This window comes from Bemisia tabaci, chromosome 2 (genome assembly GCF_918797505.1).
Source record: "Bemisia tabaci chromosome 2, PGI_BMITA_v3".
NCBI classification, from domain to species: domain Eukaryota; kingdom Metazoa; phylum Arthropoda; class Insecta; order Hemiptera; family Aleyrodidae; genus Bemisia; species Bemisia tabaci.
The window spans coordinates 61,957,361-61,973,662 of record NC_092794.1 but is presented as its reverse complement, the minus strand read 5'-3'; the positions used below and the strand labels follow the sequence as shown (position 1 = coordinate 61,973,662).

General features: G+C 35.5%; 1 protein-coding gene across 1 annotated transcript; it reads left to right on the top strand.

The window, feature by feature from the left end:
* Positions 1–661: 661 nt before the first annotated feature.
* On the top strand, positions 662–15,924 carry LOC109039591 (uncharacterized). The gene is made up of 8 exons (XM_019055139.2): positions 662–1,361; positions 2,713–2,928; positions 3,331–3,427; positions 4,079–4,200; positions 5,381–5,550; positions 7,097–7,194; positions 8,624–8,996; positions 10,951–15,924. Exons 1-8 carry the CDS (start codon positions 724–726, stop codon positions 11,274–11,276), a joined length of 2,040 nt encoding a protein of 679 aa, XP_018910684.2. The 5' UTR covers positions 662–723; the 3' UTR covers positions 11,277–15,924.
* The last annotated feature ends 378 nt before the right edge of the window (positions 15,925–16,302 follow it).

Here is a 16,302-nt window from a genome sequence, read left to right as displayed (position 1 = left end):
GTCATAGCAAGTGCTAAACTGACAGTTTTTTGCAATTTTCCAAAAGTTAAAAAGAAGTAGGGATGTGTCATCTGGTCCCTGTACACCTCAATTTCAAGCCTCTAAATCTTTATTGAAAGGTTCATAAATGAGAGGGGAGAGGGGCAAGTTGGAGAGAAGTACTTGGAGTTTAATCGAGCAAATCAGGAACTTTTTGTCGTCAGCAGCAATATTCTCTATTACACTTTTAGTCTTCTATTCAGACTTTTTGAGGGTCGAGCAGGAGCCATCCCAACAAAAAGACCTTTTCTTCTGATACACATCTGGAAAACTAGAATTTAGGGCTTGAGGGACAAGGCTTAGGTAATGAGTGAGGGCAGTTTTTGCTATTTCAAGGAAAATGTTTTTAAAGTTTCAAAATTACATGGAACCTCATGGCGGAAAAAAAGTTCACAGTCATTTTTTGATGCTTCGAAATTGAATGCTGAGAGAGTTCTTTCCGCAAACTTTACATTAAGATTAATTTAAGGTGAAACAGTCAGTACTTTAATTTTTCGGTCGTATTATGTCCCTCAAAAGTGAATTTTTCATTTTTCGCGGGTCTTCAGTGGTGACTGGTGAGTGAACCGTTGACTATGAAAAATTATCAAATAATTACATCATGGCAACCCTGCTAGAACCGCGAGCAAGTTGTGATTTGCAAAATGTGAATGCAGAAATGGCGGTGAAGTTGTAGTGACAGTCATGGATCGAATAGCTAATTCTTTCGCGAATAGTTATAAGATCTTTATACTAGTTGTCGTTGGTTTAAGTTTATTCCTCAAATTCGTACCCTACTTTATAACCGTGACAGTTTTAGTGATTCTTTTCGGAATCCTCGTGTACTTTGACGCATCCTGTGCAACCGATGTTTGTGCTCAAATCGTTTCCTGGGTTCATTTGCTTTACGCTCAAATTTCTAATTGTTTCGTGAATATCAACGCTCAGCCACGGAAAGTGACCCACCATGGTCCCGTGAACTTTAGGCCTCCTTTTCAAATAAATCATTTAAATTACATGAAAATGAAAAATGACATGCCCAGTCCTATCCCACGTGAACTTAACCTCAATCCGTCGGTCAGACCACTTAGAAACCGCAGTGTCGGTCCCTCACCTGTCCCTTTAGATTATTGTATTAATTTCCGGGATGATAAATCGGCGGGTTCTTCTCATTGCTCTCCAAGAAGTGGCCAGAATCCAAAGAGTCCTATCTTAAATGACATAACCCCAAACTACAGCACTCATCAGCGTTACTCTCCGCCGTCCAGAAGTGATAGGAGTACTAGAAGAGATTACCATGTCCCAAGTCCTGGTCCCAGCTCCATATCAAGTAATTGTAGCCAGTAAGTACAATATCAGACAATTATTTCGGTTTTCCATTTTAAGTTGTATCTTTACCTGTAACTATTTGGTCAACGATAATATTGTCGATAATTTGTCTGCATTGTCGAAGTAAACTTTCAGTTTGCATTGGGTGCGCAATGCTAACGGATATCATGGAACCGTTGACTTACCCGTTTGGAAATGCGTTGTCGGTCGTCTCTGTTGACTGAAAACCGTTGTGTTTTGAGTGTGCTCCGCGTGCACAATTACATTTAGAGGTTACCTAGCTCAATGCTCTCAACTACCTCCTAAGATCGATGACTTGCTGACTTCCATTTGGTAAACTGTCCAGGACATCGGGCGATCCAAACGCAGTTAAACAACGCCGAGCGTTTGGAATTGGGTAATTCCGTTGCCCAACGGTCCCAAACAGTTTACTTCGACAACGCAGCTGACAATGACAGTGTTGTCGGAAGTGGGCCCACACGGTCAGTGAAGTCCTTGCCAAATGAGTTTACGCACTCTTCTACTGTGACAGGAGATCCTCTCTTGTCCCTCTAATTTTGAAAATACATGCCAAAATCAAGATGGCGATCTTCCGTTGCAGTCTAAAAATGCATTAACACATTTGGTGTACCTATACTTTGGTTGGAGTGCAATTCCAATCAAGGATTGATAATATCTTGGATCATGCGATCCTAGGATCGCTGTTTTTGTGGAAAGTTCTTGAATTTTTTTCCTCCTCTGGGTAGTGCATTAATCAAGATTGTTGCTTTAATTCTAAAACTTTTACCGGTTTAAAAAAAAACAGGTAGATAGCTGTCTTTTTATAGAAGATGCAATCAAGGGATGAATCCAAAACTGAGTACTGCTACTGCGACAAAGGGAACTGAGAATTTACAACCAAAAATGTGGCGGCGCACAAGGCGTTTCGAGTGTTAGTAAAATTGCCAATGTGCTCTCATAAATTCTGTCAAAGACCAGAACCTCATTACAGAGAGGAAAAGCTTGTCCATCGGAACACAAAATTTTTTCTCATTACTTTTATGTTTTTGATGCAACACCAGTTGCGATCAGTCAGGTAGGCAACTGCACTGTTCTTTATTTTCTCTTTATAATAAGATTTCAGTCTTAGAGGGAAATTGTGAGCGCACATTGGCAAAATTACCAACACTCAAAACTAAGAATGTTTCGGCAATTTGGTTGGAAGCAGCGCCTTCAGTTGTGGGAAGCAATAACAATTTTAGTTATTATGCAACTGAGAGTATCAACCAAGTTTTGTACGACATAATTTGCTCATTAAATTTTGTTTATTCTTTGTAAAAATTATATGATGTACAACAAAAATTAATTAAATCCACCATTTTTTAGGTTGTACGACAACATTTCAAGTCCAGGATTTAGTGGCCGCATTGCTCAGTGTGTATCGGAGCAGAACTCTCTGAACCGCTCAAAGCTACAAAATCTGGGCGATTTTCCACTAGTTCACTTCAATCAGCAAGAGGCCAAAAAAAAGTTGTCTCCCAATAACAGTCAGACTACTTCAAAACCAAGAGTCACTGTACGCATTGCACCTCCTGCAAACAGGTAAACAGATTTTATGGCATTTTCAAAAATTAACTTTTGCCTTACTTAGTAAGCCCCTAAAAAGCATGCTGTAATTAGACTCCTCTTGTCTGAAAAGAGTGAAGTTTACAATTTGCCCCTGGTGCTCAACCTTCAGCCTGAAGATTTCAGATGTAGGTTAATCACCAACGGCAATTGCAAATTGGGTTCACGCAATCCGCTCGGAGAATGGTTTAACAATTTCTCTTAAATCTCCCAAAAAATACTTTTACTTATTATACTGTTTGCCAAACAAACCATTTTTTCTTTTTATTATAAGTGTGCAACAAACTCTCTAAAGCAAAATAAACGTTTTCATCCTCTTCCTCCAGTGGTCACATAGTTCTCTCTCTTTAACAGTTGCAATTTGTTTTCTAATTCCAGATCTTTGAAGAAAGTTTATAATGTTGAACAAGAAGAGAAGATGAAATCAGTTCTCGAAGTCTTGAAAGAAATGTCTCGCAAGAGGATGTACTCATCTGTAAGTTGATTGGTTGAATTTATATCCTATGAAACTATTTTCTCTTGATTTATTTCCTTCCCAAAAAAACCTAATTTTGCACTCGATAGCAAAGTAAGCTATCCTCTTAGAGCCATTTTTGAGAAAAGAGGCATTGCTCAAGCATGTTTTTTAAAGCTGCATCATCTCTCTACAGTTGACACAATGGGTCATGAGGTAAGGTCTGAACTGGAAAAAAGCTTAGTAAAAATTTGTTACCCATCAGATTTTATGATTGTTAATCCTTCGTCAATCCATGTAACGAAAATTGAAATCTTCTTAAGTGTCATGGCTTGTACTATTTCAGCTTGGAATAAGCATGAGAAATACTCCTATCAATACACTGTAGATCTGAACGCAAAGATTCAAGTCCTAGAAACAAATTCGGATTTGTTTGAAAATGTTGTAAAACCGAGCATTAAGTAACCCAAGGTCTTTTTAGTCCTTATTTGTTAGTTTCAGATTTAACAATAATTCAACCTTTATCTCCTAGATAAAGCTGTGATCTGTTTAGTCCTTTTTGATTTCATTAATTTGATCCCAATGATTCTCTTCAATTTTTTTTTTATTTTATTTTATTTTTTTTTTTGCGTTTTCTGTTTTTTTCTTATCACTCTCTATTTATATTTGCAGGTTGACACAGATGAAGCAGAAAACTGCAAAAGATTGAGGACCACCTCTCAGTCTGATACTCCTATCAATAGACGTGTTCCTATCTCTCCCAACAGTATAATGTCCTTAGATATTACACCTTTGTAAGTATTGATATCGCTCAAATTAACTTTGACATCACTTTAAGTTGTTTCTTAGGTCATTTTACACCCAGTTTGATTGTTAGGAAAAACAGTTCTAATTTTTTGTCTCTGTTTCGGATGATGGTAATAATCCAGGGTGTCTACTAGTAAATAGTACTGATTTTTCAAGGGCATTCTGGAAGTACTGAAAAAGTGCGGAAATTCCGCAAGAAGGTCCAGAATTTTTTCCTTCATACCATGCATTTTTTTTTCATAAAGCTCGGAAAGTATGTAATCCTGCAGGTGTTGATTCTTAGAGTATTATTTGCCTGCAAGATTGCCCACCAGTCATGAGGCCGCAAGTCATTTAATCTTCAAGCCACCAAATGAAATTTTGTGGCTACGTCTTTCAAATTTTTAAATTTTACCAAATGGAGATATTGTAAAAGGACTGAATATATCTGTTGAAGAGGTGCTGAATTTCTTGGGAACGTGCGAAAAAGTACTGTAAACGCACTGATTTTTGACCAGTCTGCTTTAGTAGACACCCTGTAATCTGTAAAAAATAAGCACCTGATGGCATCATAAAACCACATTTGTAATGTAATTTTTTATCGTGTTTCATTTCCCTCAAGTCTAATGTCAAAGAAACAAAAGAGTCATAATTTTGTGTAAAGAAAACACTGCAATTTTAAAGCTTCATCATACATTAAAAAATCATATTCTCATCATAGTTAGGAGAGAGTTGGATTAATAATTCTCTTCTAGAGTTGGACATAGATGTATCTGGTAATTCTGGTTTGACTGCCGATCATCTGAAATGCCACTAGATTTTCTGGACGGACATGATTTTTGCCAGTCTTCAGATCCAGCAAGACGTGATTCTAGGATATCCACATCCTTGCATTCCTTACCAGATAATCTGTGCTGATTTGGTATACTGACGTGCTGTACATTGATTTTTAACCAAGGAAATTTTTTGGCCTATGTTGTATTTTTACCTCCCTTTTTTTCCAAGGCAACCTCAAACATTTCTCTGTCCTTCGACATGGCTGAGAAATAATGCTCACAAGTTTTGGACAGTTATTATTATTTTTACACTTCCCAATTATATTTCTGTGTGGTTTCTTATGTTTAAAACATATTTGAATGAAGAAAATAAGTTTTACCTAATATAATTTTTTTGATGCTGTTCTCAAAGGGGTAAACGCATTCGAGACACGTCATCAGACTCTATTGATGAAGAAGTGAAGAAGAAGCGGAAACAAGTATCCACTACGAACAATGAAATTAAAAGTTCCCTGAGTTCTAGCTTGGCTATTACACCTCCTCATTTATCAAGATCAAACTCCAACAAACGAAAAGCAACAAGTAAGCAGTTTCAATATTACTAGGTATAATGTAAATTTTAGTCAGATGTCAGGGAATTATCTGAGAACTTGAAAAACCTCTCTTAGCCTATACTTTCAACCAAGTTGCTTCTCCTTAAAAAGAAAAATGTTAACGAGATCTTTTGTTTGAGCTCTGAGGGTAGCACTTACTTTTATCTTTATGAAAATGTTCTTGTAAATCAGATTTGTTTTGCTATCCTGTATACCTCATGAGGTCTCTGTCAATGGGCCTGTTGCAAACTTTTGCTAGAGCAAAAATAAGGTTTGTTACTCATAGAAAATGTCTCAAAAATCATGATGAGCGCTTTGGCAAAGTCTAAAATACACTCCTTACTTCATAATTTGCATAAGAAATTTGCATTTTTTCAAGCTTCTCACCTCAAAAGCGATACCACGGCACAGATGAACATTTTGTTAGATGAGTCATTCCATCCAACCCCTGCTCACAAGGATACTATGCAATATTCAACACATCCGACGCCAATCCGTCAAAACAATGTGATGGGACGATGATTCTAAGCACTTGATAACAATCGGCGTGTTTACATTCACATTTTTCTCTTGGTGATAGATATCTGCCTTGATTAACCTTGTGCTCTCCTCAACTTGAGGACGGAAGCATCGGCCATGTTGAGCAGGGATTGAAAAGAACGACTCCTCTAACGAAATGTTCACCTGTGCCGTAGTATCCTTTTTGAAGCGGGAAGTTTTAAAAAATGTAAATTTCTGAAGCAGATTGTGGAGTTAGGAGTGCATTTCAGAGTTTGCCGATGGGCTCATCATAATTTTTGAGACATTATCTTGAAGGAACAACTACTATTTTTGCTCCAGCAAAAGATTGCAACAGGTCCATTTTGATTTCTTGATAATAGATCAGTTGCGCTAGCCGCAGAATTGTGTCATGAAAATTCCAAATTCTTGATCAGCAAATAAAATAAGATCCTCCTAACACTAAATTTCCATATCCAATATTAACAGAGATATAGACCTTTAAAAGCCCTGGCTTCAGATATCATCCACCATTGTGAAGCATACCATAGTCTCTCTCATCTGAGTTTTAAGTCAAGCAAACAATGTAAATGTGGGAATCACTAATTGATAATCTCAGAATAGAAGGTGGAAGAAATCATGGTATGCATTACCAAGGTCCATGACATCATTTACAGGAGAGCAATATCTCTGACAATTCGGGATGCGGAAACTAGGCACCTGAACATATCTTATTATTTTTTGTCAATCTATAAGCTCAAACCATCAAAGCACCATTTAGTGACTTGCATAATTAACCTATTGGCTGTGTAGATGATTTACTTTACTTACCACTCTTCTGAATCAAAAAGCTGGTGTTTTTTCTATTCTAATCAAGGGCAATATAGTCTCTTAAAATAATAAATAGCACACCTCCGAAGACTCCAAGGTTAATATGCAACTGAAGCCCAAAAAAGGTACAGTTTACCAAAAAATTGAAGCAACATTCTGTTTTATCTTCCTTGCTGAGCTATCATTTTGCCTTCCTTTATTTTTAGATGACATTACCTCAGCAGACAAACACTTCAAAGCAAGCTCAATATCAGATCAGTCAAGTGAAACATCTTCTGAAAAATCATCTTTAAGTTCTCATTCGGTAAGTCAAGACACAGTAATGAAAATTCCTTCTCAATCTCTTGTATTAGCAGCTCTATTGTTAGGTTGGTAAGAAGAATCAGAATAAAATTCATTCATCTGGAATTTGATCAAAGACATTGAATCAAGTAGACCGTGCATCTGGCTCAGTCTTGTACAGGCGAAGCATGACAAGTTTCTTGGAACTCCATGATGGGAGGGCAGGAAAGGGGAGAGAGCATATGTTCGAAGCACTCGAAGAGACTGCAGAGAAGCAATGGTGAATTCATTTGTACGCTCGGTTATTTGCAAATAACTCGTTTTGAGTCTATTTTCAGACAAAATTCCTGAGGACAAAAGCTGTAGAGTCTATAATTTTACAATCAAATTGCAAAGTTTGGCTTTTCTAAATTAATTACCAATCCAACAAAAATTCACTGGGGCCGCTATTGCGCATACGCAGATGTGCCCAGTTGAGATACTTAAGCTCATCAATGTGAGGTCTGCGCTCTACACTCATCATTCAGTACGCCATGCGATTTTTTAAAAGTTGTAACGCCTTCCGTAACACAAGATGCACGGTCTATATGATTCAGTGTCTTTGATTTGATGCACTCATCCTTATTCGCACAGCTCTAGTTCCAATTTGATGATAGCATTTAAGTACTAACACTAAATTGAAGCAATAATTCAATTATGTATTCAATCTCTTGGATTAAGAAAGTTACTCATTTAAAAAGCAAAATACAACTTGTCAGGAAAAGAGCAAAAATGTCACCTCGCACCTATACAGGGTGTCTACAAGTCCAGAATTTTCGGAAAGACAGGAAATAGTACTAATTTTTTAAGAGTGGTCCAGAAGTATTGATAAAGTGTGAAAATTCGGCGTGAAGGTTCAGGATTTTTTTTCCTTTTTTTGTCATTTTTGTGGTAATTCGCAATTTGAGGGTGATTTTCAAATTCTTTGAATTCGTCAAATGTAGGTTCTGAAAAAGAACTGAATTTCTCTGTTGAGGAGGTATTGAATTTCTTAGGAATGTACTGAAAATGTACTGGGAAGGTACTGATTTTTGGCCAGCCTGCTTTAGTAGACACCCTGCTTAGGATGTGAAATGAATGCTAAGGAAGGCTTTACTTGGTGATGGCCTTTTGCACGAGGAAACTTTTCTTGGATTTCTTGTTTTGAGCTCAAGTGAGCCCTCTTTTTTTGCAGAAGTGTCCATACCTAGGTTTCAACTCTATCTGTGATGATTGTGAATTGAAAGCACGTCCTTTGCTGAACCTAGTGCATTTCGTGCAAGTCGTTTGTAGCAAACATAGAAATCTTTAATTTTAGGGTCAATTTTGGATTGTTGATTAAGTATTTTTTTTTCTTTATTTGGATATTTACTTATAACTTTGCAGCAATTTTCTCAATGAATATTTACAGTATTTTCTCCTCCCTCTTGCAGGTAAATGCTGAAGCAGAAAACAATAATGATTCAATCGTTGAAGAAGTTTCGAGTGAAAATACCGAGATAGAGGCGAGGCGAGAAATTTCTCTTGACAAAACCAGCGGCTCTAGTGTTATTATCAAAAAGACAAGAAAAAGTTCCGAGGACAGTGTTGATAGTAATAGTAGTTTGTCACATGATGAAACTGGTGTGCTACGACTAAAACCCATCCAAAGGAAAATTCCTGTCCTGAAAACTCCAGAAGAAAAACCTAACAAGGATATCTTGCGCCTACCCAAAGATTGGGAAGCTAATCCAAGATCTCTACAAAAAACACCTAAAAATCCTGGAAAAATGTTGAAAAAAATTCTGTGTGCCATTGAAGGAACAGGTGAGAGCATTTGACTTTTTACCTTGGAGCAAAGCTTGAGTTCAATTATTAGATTTTTAAAAGTGCAGTTATTCAGTGTTCTCTTTGATTGTTTTTTCATGAAAAACAGTTTACGATACCTAATTGAAAGACCTTGCTTAGAATACCAAGAAAGGAGCTGGCCAAATTTTGGTATCATTTGATAAAATGTTGCTTATGGCTTCCTGAGCCCGCTTAGCTCTTAAAATGCAACTTTTCGTGTGTCAATATCGAAAAAATCAGAGCTAAGTAATGAATTTTTCAAATTTTCTACGCATGTTTTCTAATGGAGATGTAAAGCTGCTGATATGTATGTGCAGATGCTACACTGCAGGCTATTATCATTTAGAGGAATTTAATTACTTTCTTCTGTCTCATCTTCCTGGCCTGCAAGGAAACAAAAGCTCGCCTTGATCATCATTCAGATGCTGCAATATTTCTTCTAAAAATTGCATGTGAAAATGCCAAAAGTTAACTTTACAACCGTGCTTTTCTTGAGATTGATACATCAAAAGATCGATTTTCAAAGCTAATTGTTGTAAATAGGCTGTAAGGAACATATATAAAAAAATGACGAAATTTAGCTGGTGCAGAATTTCTTGGTGCAGAGTACCAAGGAAGTTATATAAGGCAAAAGCAACAGCACTATTATAATTTCTGATATGCTTTATGAAATTTGGAGAATATAAAAATAATGATTTCAAATCGGTATTTGTCCGAATACTCGTTAAAGAAATTAAGCCATTTTGGCAGCAGTTATTAAAATGACCATTGGACATGTCACCCTGAAAATGGCGAGCATCACAATGATGACAAATTATATTCATTGAACCGACTGAAAATTTGGTAACAAAATTTTCATCAAAGTTCTGATCATCAATTTTATACTTCCGAAATGAAGAAATGAAACTTTGATTTTCTATACTAATAACAGAGTTAAGTTCTTGCTTCACTAAACGAACATGCGAAGAATTCTGGAAAACGCGACCACGTTTTGGAGGACGACCGCCTCGGTCATTGAAAATTTCACTCATAACAACTGTTAAATTTAAAATTAAAATTAGTAAAAATTATTATTATTTTAACAAAATCATAACTGAAAAGTTCAATTTTTAAATTAAAAAAAATAAATCAGAAGAAAAAGGATGAAATGAAAATGGAAATTAATAATAAACATATTTATACACATTGAAAAGAAACAGCGTGAAAAGTTCTGATCGGAAATGAGAAAAAAAACTTGGAGGTTATTGCCTTAATGAGGAAAAATTGGCAATAGGAAAAATATGGAACCAATCATGAAAAACCGTAAAAAAAAAAAAAAAAAAAAAAAAAAAAAAAAAAAAAACGCGGGAAAAGAAAAATGTAAGTTGATGGCAGTTGAGTGTTGGAAGTAACCTCACTTAATGATGATTGTTGAATGAAAACAGCTGATAAAAAGACAGCAAACAGTAAAGTAAGATGCGTAGCAACAAAACTTTTCCGAAAAACAAAAAACCCCCACTTCCCCTCATCCAATTTATGAGTTTTTAGGGATTTAAAAATCGGGGACGAACCCCAGAAAATAATTTATAGTTTTCCCGAAGCATTGAGAACAACACCTTTCAAATGAACCAACGCCCCTCGCAATTAGTACAGTGGTTGATTCACAATTTCATTCTATTTTTCAAATTAAATATTAAGATACCTAATTTAGTTTGAATTTACGCATCCAAAAAATTTAATATCTGGATCACAAGCTGTTCGTTGTACAAATCCAGTTCTACATGAAATTTTGATGAGAAAACTTACATCATCATAAATTGCACCTCGTCTATTGGTCCATTGAGTAGGCTAACATTTTCTGACTATTTTTACTGCAAAACAGTCCCACAGTAAAGTCTTGTAACAGTTTGTCTTAATAGGTTATTTGAAAAATATGTAATTTTGTTGCTTACAGAGGACATAAATTTTGATTCCATGCCTGAGCACGTGAAGAAACTAATCGCACATGTAGATGATGTAGATAGTTCAAACAGTCCAGTCTCGAAAAGCACTGCTGACAGCACCAAGGAAATCAGGAGTGAACAAAAGCAGTCCCCGTTATCAAGCAATGCAGGTATTAATAAAGCCAGCACCAGTGTCACAACATCTTTCGCTTCACCTGTTGTAAGCTCATCGTTGTCATCCTTCAAATTCCCCGACTCAGGAGCAAAAACCGGCAGTCCCTTCACTTTCTCTGCATCAAGCCAACTGTCTAATCCATTGTTAAGTGGGCAGCGATAGTCTTTGTTGAATGTGCCGTGCGCATGAAAAACGTACGTGCATTGAGGAGAAAGTTTTATACCCTACTATTAAACCAGTAGGAGAGTTGAAATGAAGTCTGGTCAGTCTGTCGTGGCGAAGTTAGGTTTTTATTTTGCTTTAGAGAAGCTGCCAATATTGGTAGATTAAGTTTTTTTTTTTTTTTTTTACTTTGTATCCTACATCTAGTGTCACTTAATTGAAACTCTCATTAACATGATTAGAATTTGCTTTATTTTTTATTGTTGTTGGAGCTTGTTCAGAAACTGTGCATGAAGAGACTGTATGCTTTTTCTGAGTACAAATAGAAATTTGACCTTGATAGTTGGTTCACCTTTCCAAATGGGCTGATATGTATTCGCTAACATTTATATTTTCCTTGATTGAAAGTGGACCATTATCACGGTTTATCTATTCTAAACCAACATATAAGGAAAAAAGTAGCATTTACAAAAGGCGTAAAGTAATGCAAGTTTCGGTTTTTTTAGCAAAAGAAAATACACATCATATTTTGGTTTGTGTTTACCTAAAGCCAGTGTAATTACCTGTGAACTAAGACTTTATAGAGCTTAGCAGGTTAGCATTTTATTGATTGCCAGAGTGTTGAAAATGAAGTGTTGAATTTTACTCCTCAGAACTTCTAGTTATTTTTAGCTGAACTTCTAATGAATTGTCGGGCTCATCAGTGAACGGGTTATCTTCTATACGCTACTCTCTTGTTTTAGGAGGGGGTTGAAGTTGTAAACCAATTATTCATCACCTGTTATTACTATTGTGAAAAAAATCAGTGTTGTCTTGAAGGATTTGCTACAGTTTAATGGAAACCTCGGCGCATAGGCTATGGCATTGGTTGCTCCCAATGTAGAAGGGTGGAACCTTTTGAATTAGGACCCAGTTGACTACTGCATTGAGATTTCCACTCAACTGTTAGGAATTCTTTAAGACAACTTAGATATTTTTTAAATAATGACAATTTGTGATGTAAAAGTGATGGAATGGCTGTGAAGTAAATGTAAACGTGTGAATTAAAGGCTATAATACTTTGACCCTTTCCTGAAACTAGGAAGTAGCACCTAAAAAACAACTCTTTTGCTGTTGAAGTCAAAAGTTTGTCAGAAGTCCAGCTAAAAATCCTGAAGGGTAAAATTCAACATCTCATTTTCAAAGCTCATTAAAACAATCAAAATCAACCTACCTTAGTTCCGTAGTCCTTATCTTAGTTCCGTAAGATCTTGTTTTGTAGATAGTTACAGTGACTTCAAGTAAACATAGACAAAAATTTGACAGTTGCTTCTGTTTGCTCAAAAAGGGGAAACTTGCATTACTTCTTTAATATCCTTTAATCATTGAATGACTTCTTTTTGTAAAATGGGTTGAGGTTATTTGCTCAGCAAGCATCCGTACTTTTCAAGCAAAAATTGCTGTGATCGGATTTTCAATCAAAATTGTGTTCATTAAGAAAAAACAAGTTTTTATTTAATACTAAAAGTTGGGCCTTAAAAAATCAATATTTGATTAGTTTCTATGTTCAGGCTGATATGTTAAAGATTGCCAGAAAAATGTATTTCCAATGGTTGCAAAGATTAGTTTAGTAGAATAATAGAGTCAAAGGGAACTAATAAAATGTAACCAAGAATTCACAAAAGAATACAGGAGAGTCAAAAATAATGGAGAATCATGTAAGCCATGTAATTTGCCTGATGGTTTGAGGCATGAAACCCACACGATGGTTTAACTCCCTATGTAGAGTAACTCAAATCTTAGCAGGTCCCCTTCTCTCCATGATAAAGGTTTTCAATCATCATATTGCAAAATTTAAAATTAGACTTTCCTGTATCTGCAAAGATCTCTCAAATTTTGAGTCTACGTTTCAAAGCTCTATACAGTCAATATTCAATGTAATCCAACCAAAATTAGAAATATGCTATATGGAATTGAAGGCCCCAATTACCAAAAATGCAAGCTCTCTAATATACTTTGGATGGTAACTTCCCCAGCTAGGATGTATTTTGTAGACTTGAACCCAATTTGCAAAGGTCTCTTTATTTCTTTTGCACGGAATGGGTTGTCAGACTCAACCATCTACATTTATAAAAGTTGTTCCAGTTATTAAACGTAATCCAATTCTTAGCATGTGACTGTAATGAATAAGTGTTCTAAAAATCCTTCTAATTCTCCTTTCATAAGTGACTAATCTCGATCAAAGAGATACGACTCGGCTTATACTTAAGTATGATTCCCAAGTTTTGAAGAAATATTTAGTTTCAGTAGAATACTTGAAGTTCTTTAGTGTCAGTAATCTTTTTCATTAAAGATTTTCCTCTTTATAGTCTTCTTTTACTCCTCGTGTATCAGTCCCAAATAATATAAATTGATCATTTATACTAGAAATGAAGCCACAAAATGAGACACAAAAATGCAAGATGTTTTTGAAAATCACATTTTCATTTGTAATTCAAGATAGAATGACGAAATAAGAAGGGGGAAAACCCACTGAAGTGACTCGCCGCTAATTGTGAGAATCTCATCAGAAACGTCTTAGTTTTGTGTTTCTTATTTTGCAGGCCTAATCTCAGTCCTATGATCCTAGGTTGTTCTCAATATTATAATTAAATTTTTGTTTTAAAGAGGGAACAAGTTCATTTTCTAAGAAGCCCCATTTTGCATGTATTCTAATGCACTCCAAGTCTAAACGAAATGAACTTGTTTCGTTTTAGGAAGAACGGATTAACTTGTTTTGTTATCACTGACTTTTCAGTTATTGATAGATGAGTTGGGCTGGAAGTTCTGAAGGAACTGTTCCAATTTTGCATTATTGTATTAGCACTGTATTTGATAAACCTTTTGTTATAATGATTCTAATATCTTATTTTTCCTATCATCTCTGTAGCTATTTCTTTCTCAATTTTAAGTTTATTTTTATTTGCCTGAGCTCCTCTTTTAATTATTTTCTTTTCATTTATTTTTATTCCAACCGCCATCAACAGATGCCAGATCGATTTTCTGTGGGTTTTTTTAAAGAAAAATGTGTCATCTACATTAATATGAGCACACAAATATATTTTCAAGAAAGTCCCCATAATTTACGTTGCATCCCCACTGTATATGGTTTTCTACCCCTTAGTCAAGACTAAAGGTCTCCAAAAGCAACCACCAGGAATCCTACGTATTTATTTGAAAACAGGTTTTTCGTTTTTTCGTCATTTTATACTTCCTTTCAAGAGGTTCTACAGGAAAAGTTTTATGTAGTCGAATTGGCATCTCCTATCATGTACGTATGTTAAAATACTCAAGAATTATCAATTTTAAAAATGTTTGCTGGGTCAATTCTTGCTTTTGGTCCTGGAAAAATTTGCAAAAAAAACCATTCGGATATTACGGAGAACAAACTTTAGAATCTTTGAAAATTGAATTTGAATGACTAGTTGGTATACCTGTTAATTGGAGTATCTTCTTCTCTTGAAGGATCTTGCTTTTGTCTTTTCAAATTTTGCATTATTTTTTGTTAAAGATGCTCACAGGACTTAGGATAATTTTAACTAGTTATGCTAAATTTGTCAATCATTAATGTGAAACATATTAAATTCGCCACAAGCTACTGCTGTAATCCTCCAAAGAGCTTAGGCAGAGTCAGTATGTCAGTGAGCAATATTTCTCAGCCGTGTAAGGAAATAGAAATGCATTGCAGAATAGAGCTTTTGCACTCAAGCAAAAATAATGATTTTAAATTAATCTTTGAATTTCTATGTGCAGAATACCCTACCATTTTTTATCTCTGCCAAAGATCACCTCAAAGTATTAGTCGAAATCTCAGTCCTGAAGCTTTCAGTTCAATCAGCAATGACAGCCCCTTTTTTTTTCCTGAGGCATAGTCTTGTAAGGTGTGGCACTTGAGGCTCGCAAGATCGCTTCGTCAGTTGGTGATGGAAGACGGCCTGAGGATCTGTCAAAGAAACTTAATCAGAGTTCCTCTGACAGCTTTTTATACTGCCTTTGGTTGCTGACTTGTGCAACGGACTAGCAAGCTGCAAGTGCTATACCTTAAAACTGAATGTGATCATTTGAATAATTGTCAGAAAAGAGATTACTGGCGCATTGGCTGCATCTGTAAAAAGTGAGAGACGATGGCAGAGTGACTTTTCTTATAGATCAAATGTTTGGAACCTTTGAGAGTTTAAAGTTTTTAGTTTTTGTTCCAGCACAAGGGCATCAAAAATTGTTTTTCAAATTATTACAAAGAAAGCATTTGGATAAAGCAACTTTTATTAGTATGCTGGAGGTCCCTCATTATATGATGTTAAAGCAGAAGATTTCTAAGCCACCAGACAGGTTTGGAAATGCTGCTTGTAGAGTTAAACTATTTCTAGAGTTACATTTTGAACTTGTAAATATGTGTATGTACATATTAAATTTTAGAAACTTCAAACACTGTAGAAAATTTTCGCAATGTAAGACTCCCTTTTTTTAGTTCTAATTATTGTTCTTATTCTTTAAAATCATGGTCAAACCAAAACATCCAGCTAACTATCAGTTGAGCATCATCTCTGAAGTTTAGTTTTGATTTTTAATCAATTATGTAGGAAAAAGATGTCTCAATTAGCGAACCAATAAAACTATCTTTGAATTGAAACCTGCGTGTATTCTTTGTTTGAAAATATTTCAAAACTGGAAGTGCTAAGACTGACATCCTACAGATTTTCTGATCTCACCCAGTTCTGTAAGTTCGTCTCCCAGCTGAAATGAATCCAGGCAACAAGCCCAAAAATACCATATTCATTTCCATTCATAATTTTTGTTATTTTTTTATTATGTTCTGAACCTAAAATTTTAAGGAATCAAGAAACCATCACACTAAATGATTTCAAGGTATGAAATCGAAATGTTCGTAAATGAAGTCTGTATTTAGAGCTAAACAAGGAAGTCCATCAATTGGATTGACAGTATCATTTAAACAGCGAGGCTCTCTAATGCTACACTTCTGAGGCTTTTTTTTGCATTCCCTGTGAAT

Excerpts from the sequence above, each read along its gene's own strand:
- LOC109039591 (XM_019055139.2), top strand. The coding sequence starts at position 724 with ATGGATCGAATAGCTAATTCTTTCGCGAATAGTTATAAGATCTTTATA. Across the intron at positions 7,195-8,623 it reads CATCTTTAAGTTCTCATTCG|GTAAATGCTGAAGCAGAAAA; the intron begins GTAAGTCAAGAC and ends TCCCTCTTGCAG. Across the intron at positions 8,997-10,950 it reads GTGTGCCATTGAAGGAACAG|AGGACATAAATTTTGATTCC; the intron begins GTGAGAGCATTT and ends TGTTGCTTACAG.